General features: G+C 52.9%; 1 protein-coding gene across 1 annotated transcript in view; it reads right to left on the reverse strand.

Annotated features, from left to right (window-relative positions):
* The window catches only part of MORC2 (MORC family CW-type zinc finger 2), a 43995-nt gene that overhangs the window by 1866 nt on the left and 31956 nt on the right, over positions 1 to 10173 (reverse strand). Inside the window, exons 14-25 of the mRNA XM_015562837.1 lie at positions 9989 to 10143; positions 9745 to 9873; positions 9228 to 9333; positions 8787 to 8919; positions 7631 to 7705; positions 7173 to 7544; positions 6547 to 6678; positions 6095 to 6146; positions 5546 to 5687; positions 5202 to 5438; positions 5022 to 5115; positions 1109 to 1297 (exon numbers count right to left, since the gene is read on the reverse strand). Coding sequence (XP_015418323.1) covers positions 1109 to 1297; positions 5022 to 5115; positions 5202 to 5438; positions 5546 to 5687; positions 6095 to 6146; positions 6547 to 6678; positions 7173 to 7544; positions 7631 to 7705; positions 8787 to 8919; positions 9228 to 9333; positions 9745 to 9873; positions 9989 to 10143 — 1816 coding nt within the window. The remainder of the gene's footprint in view (positions 1 to 1108; positions 1298 to 5021; positions 5116 to 5201; positions 5439 to 5545; positions 5688 to 6094; positions 6147 to 6546; positions 6679 to 7172; positions 7545 to 7630; positions 7706 to 8786; positions 8920 to 9227; positions 9334 to 9744; positions 9874 to 9988; positions 10144 to 10173) is intronic.

Below are 10173 nucleotides of genomic sequence, written 5' to 3' on the forward strand. Positions count from 1 at the left end.
GTTACCCCTGCCCTCTTGATCGTCCCGCCCACCCCGGTCATCTGTGCACAGATGATGCCAGATTCCTTCCCTCTGCCCCGCTCCACCCCAAGTCCCAGGCTGCCGTAGACGTGTTGCAGGCTTCTCGGGCTCAATAAATCCAAAACAACACAGCCAGACACCCCACCCCAAGATGTTCCCATCTCAGTACAGGCCACCGCCTTCCCTCCGCCCAGGGCTCCAGACAAACCACGGGAATCCCCCTTGTTTCCTCCCTTTCCCTCAGATATTAGAGATCTGCCCACTCCCTCCCTCCCTCCTCACTGTCATCATCCAAGGTTAAGACCGCCAGCATCTCTCACCCAGACAACTGTGGGAACCTCACTGGAGTCCCGGATTCTAACCTCTAGCCATGTCAGGCCCTCCTACAACCAACCAGAGTAAGTGTCTTAGAGTGTAAACTGGATGATGCCAGTGACTTCCCACCGCTACAGGCCCACCGCTTCCACAGCCCACACTCCTGCCTGAGGTCTGCCAGCAGCACTCACGCTCACTCCTGCATGACTGGTTCCACTCTCAGCTCAAATACCTCCTCAGAGAGATCACCCCTCAAGCCCTGGGAAGTGGCCTCCCGTCTGCCCTCTCTGTTTCCTGCATGGCACTTCCTGCCCTGGAGTGTCGGGCTGTGAGGGAGGGACCTTATCTTGCCTGTCGATGGCCCCAGTACCCACAGGACGGGCGGAACAGGCCCTCCCTCAGTGTTCACTGCCCGGGTGAAAGATGGAGACCCTACGGGGCATTCTCCACTATGGGGCCACCCAATCCCATCTGGGCATCATCTGGAAAAGTGAGAACTTCTATTTCACGGCTGGGAGGTGTCTCAAACCAGGTTGTCCATTGAAATGTCTAAACAAGGGCAGAATATGATACCATGGGCCTGGCTGGGAGGAGGCCCAGGCAGCCGCACCACCTCAGCCCTCCTGGGCAGGATGCTGTGCAGTGCATGCAGCCAGGGTTGAAACCACAGATTCCTGTGAGTGGGGAGAAGGCAGCAAGAGGTGCCCAAGCCCCGCCCCCTGCCCCCAAGAGACCAGGTGGTCGGCTGCAGAGAGAGAGCTGCCTGGCTCACCTCCTGCACCTTTTGCAGGAGAGCCACGATGTTGGTCCTCAGCTTCTGCAGCTTCTCCTCGGTCTCGCGGAGCTTCTTCTCGGAGGTGCGCAGGCTCTCCTCGGAGGCCTTGGCCCGCGAGTCGGCGCGGCTCTGGTAGGAGTGGCACAGGTTCTGCAGCCCCACTTCGTACTGCCGGAAGTACTCTTTCTGTCGGGGGGAAGCCAGAGGGGGTGCATGAGCTCACAGGGGTCCCCAGGCCCATCTAAATGAGCGCTGGTTTCCCCAGCTGGCTCAGCACAGGGCTCTGGACCGGAAGGGGTGTCAGACACAAGGGTCAGCAGCCTCTGGCTCCGGAGCAGAGAGACTGCGATGCCATCTCGTGGGGCTGCCACGAGGACCAGGTCGGGATCACACAGGGAAGCACTTAGTGAAGTGCTTTCGCCCACAGCACGCCAGGAGTGAATGTGAGGATGACTCCGCCCACTCCTGGGGCCAGAAAGGACACAGTCCCTGCTCAATCGTGCTTTTCCAACTTCACAAAAGCCCTGTCAGCAATCCGCGCCAAGCCACACCCACAACGTCGGACCAAAATTCTCTTCTACCCATTTCAACAAGCAGCAGCAGCAGCTCCAGGTGTGTGTAGCATATTTAGGCAGCATCTGTTTTTCCCATCTTCCCCGAGCCCCTGGCACTTCCAAAGGTTGGGGTGGGAATGTTAATAGTCATTTTGGTGGACATGGTAGCGGAGTACTTGTTTCAAAGGAAACGTCACCTGGAATCCCAGTGAAGTTATTTAGGTCGTATGTCTTTGGGCTTTATTCCTTTTCTAAGTTCAACTTATAACATGATTTACTCATAAGTCACCAATAAGAAAGATAAGGCCATTTTAATGAACACGAAGTCATAACCAACAGGTCCTGCCTGACCAATACAGTCTTACCCACTCTAACCTTTCTTTCTTTCCAGGAAGATGTATGAAGTACCTAGCACCATTGGGTGGCTCCTGTCTACTGTTCGTTTGTTTTTTAATCCTCTATTGATTTGAGAGAGAGAGAAAAGGAGAGGGAAGAAAAGGTGGAGAGAGAGGAGGGAGGGAGGTAAAGAGGGAGAAAGGGAGCGTGGGAGAGAGAGAGACATACTGATGTGAGAAACATTGATCAGGTGCCTCGCACATGTACCCCGACCAGGGATTAAACCCACAACCTGGGTAGGTGCCCTGATTGGGAATCAAACACACAACCAGCCCTTTGGTGCACCAGATTACGCTCCAACCAGCTAAGCCACACTGGCCAGGGCCTGACTACTGTCTTTAAAAAGTGTTACTGGCAAGTATCTAACTGTGTTATTCACCTGACAATCTAGAATATTATTCTATTAAACCAAGATGGCAAAAGAAGCCCCAAGCTCTACATGATCATTACATTGGCAGCACAAAATATTGAAGTCCAGTATATAACACCTTGAGTCTGACTGGGATTTATATTAGTTTTTTAAAATGTTTATTTTAAAGTAATTATAGATTTCCAAGCAGTTGTTATATTACCAAATGTATATGTACCTGAATCTAATTATCTGCAGGACCCTGTGGCCTTATGGAACTCCCGGTCCAGCATGGTGGGAAAAACGACCACCATTTAGACTGACAAGGACATAATGAACACTAGACTCTGTTGTGTCCCTGATACTTAAAAAATTAAAGTTTGAGGTATTTTAGGCATTATAATCAGGAGGACACGAAGTGGCACACCTCCTTGTACAGAATAAGCTCATAGACTATTGCAGGCTCATCTGCTCCTGCTGACTCTGTTCGGTTGGAGCAGATGAGCCCACTGCAGAGCTCCCACCACTGCACCCCGGCTTTGCTCTGAGTTTGGCAACAACTTTAAGCTAAAGCAACAAATCTGACTGACAAGATGTCAGGCCAACCGAGCCAGTCCTATGGGCTGTCTGTAGAGTTAGGGCATGGAGCCTCCCATGAGGTTTTTGTAAGTGCCAGCATTTTCTAGCCTCCTCGCTGGGCACCACCCATCTCATCTCACAGGGAAGCTGGACGGCACCATGAAGAGGAAGACCCGTGTCCGCAGGAGCACCTGGTTCAAATCTGGGCTCTATCACGACAGATTCACCTCTTGAAGGCTTAGTGTCTTCAAGTCCTCACCTCATTTCCTTTTTTAAAGTGGGATGGAGATTAAGCCCCATGTTTTTAACTTTGGAAAAGCTTATCAAGAACGCGGCTGCCACATGAGGGCCCAACATGTTGAATATACTCATCTTGCAGTTCCAAGTCCAGTTCCACCATGAAACAGCCCACTTGATAAGGGCGACTTCCAGGTCCCCATCTCCAGCCCTGACCCAAATGCTAGTCCCCAGTCTCCACCTGCCCACTGGCCATCACCAAGAAATTTTAGTGCCAGTACTTCGGCCCAACACAATTAAATCTCAACTCATCACTTTACTCTGATGAAAGCCCTGCTTTCTCTCCCAGGTAACAGCTTTGTCATAAACCTCCAATTCCCTCAGGCTTGAGACACAGGAGGCATGTGGACTTCTCTCCCATACTTGCCTCAGGCAATGACCAGTCTGTCCACGGCCTCTGACATGGCCTTCACCTGCTGGTCCACTCTCACCACTCTGGCTTCCATTCCCTTCTCTCACGTCTGATCTTTACAACTGGGCCAGCCTCCTTGCCCTGCATCTCCCATCCACCCACCCTACCCAACATACTGCTACGCTCTTAGGGGCAGGGGCAGCACACTACGGCCCATGGGCTAAATTAACTTGTTGCCTGTTTTTGTAAATAAAGCTTTATTGGACCAGAGCCATATCCTTTCCTTTACGTATTGTCTATGGTGGCCTTCAGGCTACAGTAGTGGAGTTGAGTAGCTGCGAGACACTGTGTAGCCTACAAAGGTGAAAGTACTTGCTAACTGGCCTCTGCAGAAAGTGGGTTGATCGCTGCCCTAGACATAGTTTAGAGCAGGGATCCTCAAACTTTTTAAACAGGGGGCCAGTTCACTGTCCCTCAGACCATTGGAGGGCCGGACTATAGTTTAAAAAAAAACTATGAACAAGTTCCTACACACACAGCAGCGGCAAAAACACCCAGCGGGCCGGATAAATGTTTTCAGCGGGCCGCATGTGGCCCGCGGGCCGTAGTTTAAGGACCCCTGGTTTAGATGGACAACTTCATCAGCTCAACCGTTTGGCTGGCTCTCCCATTCCATAGTGTAAGTCACTGTGCTTTAGGGCCGGACATTCAAGACCTATCACATCCTTGCTCTCAGGCCCCCTTCCTTCCTAAATACTCACCCTTCCCCATCTGCTGCCTTGACCTCCCCACATGCCCTTTCATCCCTGAGTCCCCCTGCCACTCTCTCGCCTCCCCCAGACTGCCCACTTCCGCAGCATGTACCACTCTCCGCCTCATAGCCAGGTGCCCAGCAAAAATTCAAGTCTCCACGGACTCTTAAGCCCCTGGAAGCAGGACTCTTGCTGCTCCCTCCCAGCACAGGGCCCCTCAGGGGAGGCGCCACATCAGCATTTGCTGTGACAAATACGACTCAGTGCTCATTTCCACAACACAAGCTTCTCTCTACGTTCCCCCTGAGAGTCAAGTTTTAGGCACTTTGTGCTCAAGTTCTTCACTGTTGCCTGTGACAGGTTTACCCGCTCTGCCCAGGTAGAGGAAGAGATGTATTCATCATAAAATGTCAAACCAGGCTACTGTCTGTCAGTGAGGACTCAGGCCAGGGTCTCATGACAGTAGAGTCCTGTGCGCTAAGCCACTTCTTTTCCCACCATGTAGTCTCCTCTCCATTCTCTTAGCATCAGAGGGGGAAGCTGGCTGGGAGGCACACAGCTGAGAGCTGGCACCACAAGCAGCACCAAGGGGGGCACGCAGCGTGCAAGATCCAAGGTCAGGGAGACTCACCAGAGGAAAGGAAATCAGCTCATCTGAACTCATAGCACTCAGCTCCTTTTTGGAGATGGGGAAACTTGGAGGCAGGAAGTACCGTAAACAATTCCTAAACGAGAAAGCAGGTGGGACAAGACGTCAGAATGGTAGGAGAGGAGAAAGCCACCGCTGGCCCTGGAGCAGCACGACACGCACCGGAGGATCTGGACGAGCAGGTCGATGGTCTCGTGGTTGGAGCTCGGGGCGGTGGTGTCAGGCTCAATGCGGCTGCAGTCCGAAGTGGAGGGGTCTGTCATGGCCACAGCCGGCTGGGCCTCAACCGGCGGGGCCCTTGTGGGCTCCTCCTCGCCACCACCCTGCTGGGTGTCGGGGCTCTGATACTCCGGGGAAGGGGGCTTCATCAGCCGCACATCGTCACTGTCTTTTTCCACCCTGGAGAGGACAGTGTTTCTGTCGTGTATCCCCAGCTCCCAGGATGGGACACAGCCTCCCCCTGCCCTGGCCAACTCAGTCCACCCAGCCTCTTCGAGGGGCATTACCAGCGGTCTCTTGGTGTTGTGTCTGTGGGCACGTAGTCAAACTTCACCTTCCACCGCACCGCATGCTTGCCTGCCTCCACAGCTGTGACGCGGCCGGTGTACCACTCCCTGTTCACACGCACCTCCACGTGCAGACCTTTATCTGAGAATGGGATGGAACAGAAGTCAGAAAACTGACTAGAGTCCCCCACTCAGTCACACACCTCGAGAAAGGTCATCCCAGGGTTTGCAGGGACAAGAACTCCTGGGTGCTTGTCTCCACTCTGCCAGGGACATGGGACCCAGTGACCCTGGTCTCCTCCCCCATCTGACATAAGAGTTCTAAAGAGCAGCAGGAAGAGTGCCAGAGGTTCAGTGCTAAGAATTTAGTGCGAAAAATGCACACAAGGGTGGGCTTTCTTCAGAATTCTTGGAATTGGACTTGAAACCACTGGAGCACCAGAGCCCAGAGCCCCGAGAGCCTCCGTGAGCACTGAGGGTCAGCGACTGCTGGCTGAAACCCCACCTCCCACCTCCCCCACCAGCAGCCAGGTACCTCCCTCCACTCACCTTTCTGCGCCTTCTTGAGGTCAGCTGAGTCCTCCTCAGCACTGTCTGACAGCTGTGAGGAGAACAGAGGGTTAGCGCCCCTGAAGAGCAGATTCTGCGTGGCTGGCTGCCCAGGGTCATCAGCCGTCACCGCCATGCTGATTACATGGCAGCTTAAATCACCAGGACTTGCCAAGTGCCACTTATTAAACCACTATCTTAGGTGTCTACGCTTCTGTCACCTTTATAAACAAGATAGCGGGCAAGGGACAGAATGTCATGGACACAGAGCGCAAGGGTTTAAGCCTCCCTGATTCTGCGTCAATGTGACCTCCGACCTGGGACCCAGTCACCCGCAGGGTCCTACCTGGCACCACGTTTCTGTCATCTTTGTAAACTGCGCTCTGGAAGACTCATGTCACAGCGCAAACGGAGCCGTGCAGACTGCAGAGAACTTCCCCTCGACCACCTACCTCACTCAAGTCCTTCTTTTCCTCCTTCACAGTAATTCTGCCCCGCTTGGGTCTCTCCGTTCTCCTCTCAGCCTCTTCCTCCACTTCTTCCTCGTCAGAGGCATCAAGAGGCCGCTTCCGACCAGGGGTGGCCTAGAGCGAGGCGAGAGGGAAGAGAAGGAGCCACGTCAGTCCTTGAGGTGCAGGAAGCTTCTATCCGGCCTGAAGGAGCTTCAGAGAGTAGCTTGTATGTGTATCTCTCTCCACCAGGGCTCAGGACACCTGGCATTGCTCAGGGTATAGCAACTCCTGGCCCCGTGCCCCTGAGGACCTGTGCTCAGAGCTGTCCCCGGGGAAGGCTCTTAGTTCACTCCATACGGGCCAGCTGTGACCTCCCTGAGACACAGCACCCACTACTGAGCTGAGCAAGGCTGTGTGTCACCAGACCACACACATATGCTACAGCATGAGGAGCCTGTGGAGGCAGTTCAAGTCTGTGACAGCCCACACCTCGGAAGGAGCAGGGAAAAGCTGCCTCAATAAATAGAGCCACTTGCTCTGAGCCCCTGAGCAAGTTAAGTCCCTTCAGCTCTGGACACTGACTGCCCAGCTCCACTCCCACCCCACCGAGGGGAAAAGGATCTCACCGGGGGAGGTTTACTAGGGGGCTCTGGCTTCTTGACCACTGGCATCTTGATGGCTCTGGGGGTGGGGACCTCCCGCAGGCTCTTGGAGTTGGGCAGTAGAGATGGTGACAGCGGCTGCACTGGAGGGGTAGGCCGAGGCACAGTCTTGACTGCAGTGTTAGCAGGCTTTCGGGGTGCCTCAGGCGGCTGGAGGAGCCTGGATGTACAGGCCTCCTCCCGGGCTGCCAGGGCAGGCGGCTTTGGGGTGCTGCTGATGGCAGGAGCCTTTCTGGTTGGCCTGGGAGTGTGAAGGGCAGGGGGTCTGCTGGGGGCATTCTTGATCACAGCAGGTAAAGGAGGTGAGCGAGGACGCTGAGGTCTACGTGCAGGTTCCTACAAGAAGCCCAAAGAGTAAGAACACTGGTCCTAGCACACGACACCTGAGGAAAAGCCCCTCTCCTGCCCGGGCTCTCCTTCACCTCAGAGGAAGGTCTAGTGGTGACTTCCAGCGGCAGCTTCTTCAGGTCAGCCTGGGAGCGGATGGGGGTGGTCTTCTGCAGGACAAATGCGATGATCAGGTGTTACCTATCTTGGTACACTCAGGCAGACGCTCTTTGAATCCGCACCGTCCAGGCCAGTGGGGAAGAAAACCGGGGCCCAGCCCTGCTATTACAAGCCTCCCATTCTCACCGGGAGGACCCAAAAAACACAGACACCAAGCATCCGCAATGGCAGAATTCTATATGATTAACCCAGCAACTCAGAGCCTGGACTAAATTCTCACTAAAGCAGCCAAAAAAAAAAAAAAAAAAATGGTCGGAAAGGCCTGATGAATGAGGCCAAGAGAGGACAGGGGATCCAGCAAAACGGGAAAGGGCCTGGGACGTCTGAGTTAGTGAGAACATCTGCACAGACACAGAAGCCAGAAAGCAAGAAGCTTCGGTAACACATACAGTAAAGGGCTGATGCCACAAATACACCTAAGACACCCTGGCAAATCAATGGGGGAAAACACAGAAATATGAGAGAATAGGCAAATCTGAAAGAAACACAAACACCTGGAAAAACTGCCCAATTTTAAAAACATGAAAAAATTTCAAATTATAAAATGTATACTTTGCCAAATTTGCAGAAATATTTAAAAATAAATATACTGCTGGTAAAAATTAATAGATCTTCAGAAGAATAACTTAGAAATAGTTTTTTAAAGCCACAGAATTTAATTATCCACTGAAAATATATGTGTGTGTGTATACATCATATGACATCATAATCTATTTCTATTAAAAATATACAGTATATGTATCTATGTGTATGCAGGCAGTCAAAAAAAGCTGGAAGGACATGCAGTTAATGGTTGTTACCTCTAAGGTAAGCTATTCATTTTCTGAAGTTTTAAAACATTCATAAATGAATGGGACCACTTTTAATATATAAATAAAAGTCTGCCTGTCTAAAATAATGATCAGGGCCAACCTGAGACCAGTGTACCTGGAGATTGGGGCTGAAAGCCCGACAGTTCTCCTGGGCGCGTGGAGAGTGAAACTGAGCCCAAGGGAGCAGGGGAGCCACTGAGAGGCCCCGTCCCATCCCAGACAGACATGACACGGCCTTGCTCCGCCCAGGACCACGCACCTGCATGGCCTCCAGCTTCTCCTGATTTTGGCGAATTTTCTCTGTCAGCTCCTTCTGCTTCTCTTCCGGTGTCTTCAGTTCCTTTTTTAATGTCCCCAGGGGAAACTTCTGCTTCTGCTCAGAAGCCTCACACCTGTACAGAGAAGGTGCTAAGGAGGCCGTGGGAAAACAGGCTCCACGTAGGCAGGGCCCTTCCTCCTGAGCCAACTCACACGCCTTTCATCAGAGCAACCACCTCAGAATTCCCAAGTTCAAGGGATTAATACTCACTGCAGGACACACATATATTCTTATTTCTGGACACTTACTACGTGCAGCAAGACAGATGTAAAGGTGTGAGCACTGATCTCAAGAAGCACAGCGAGTTCTTTACCCAAAGAGTGGAAAAAACATGGTGCGAGGATGGAGATAGCCACAATCGCGTTAGAGAACAGTGCTCACCGGTCCTGCTCAGGATCAGGGTTCATGGAGCAAACCCAGGTGTCAGGATACTCTTTTTCCACAGAATGCAGCTGGAAGGGGAGGGTCCGCCACTTCAGACACAAATCTGTGACACAGAAATCACACCCTCAGCCCCAGAGTCAGCCGCGCCCACCAACAGTGTCTGCGGCCAGCATCTTGGGCCTCCCAAGCCAGGCCCAAGGCACACATGACCCTGACTTGCCATTCAGAGTTTCATTCTGGCTCCAACTGTGCCTTTCTTACAGAACAGTAACTCTTCTCAGGGATAGTGACACCAGCAAGGACAGGAACTTCATATCATGGACTCTCCACGCCCCCAGCCCCTCTCCCTCAGCACAGCTCTAAGACTTAGCTCCCAAGGCCATCACTGAACAGACTCATATCCCCAGTGGGACTATAAGACCATGAATGTCAGTCCAGCCAGGCCAGCATGGGGACAGAGGGTCATGGACTATGACGGGAAGGAGTCAGGAGGAAGTTCTGACCACCGACTCACCACACTGGATGGTGGTTGGGATTTCCATAGACCTCCGGCGTTTGTAGCGCACATCATTGGACGGAGGGTGGTTCCAGTTGGCAGAGAGGTAGCCATATTCATCCCAGAACTTGACGATTCCCCGCTGGGCTGAAAGGCAGACACCCACACATCTTGTCAGAAGGCAGCCTCTCCCTCTTCCTAATTTCACGCCCTCAGGCAGTGACAGTACCCTGCGGCTGGAGGTGAAGAGAAGCAACATTACCGATGGGGATGTCCTTCCAGTACTGTGCCAGATGATCCCCCATTGCCCGCAGCAGGTGCCGGTACTCCTTGGCATCAGCAAAGTCCTGCTTGTTGTGTGTAGGCTCCAGGACCAGGTAGGGCACATCAACGACTCCAACCACCCCGCCACACGCCCTGCAGGGAGAAAGAAGACAAAGCCCCGTC

This window comes from Myotis davidii, unplaced genomic scaffold (genome assembly GCF_000327345.1).
Source record: "Myotis davidii unplaced genomic scaffold, ASM32734v1 scaffold478, whole genome shotgun sequence".
In the NCBI taxonomy this organism is placed as follows: domain Eukaryota; kingdom Metazoa; phylum Chordata; class Mammalia; order Chiroptera; family Vespertilionidae; genus Myotis; species Myotis davidii.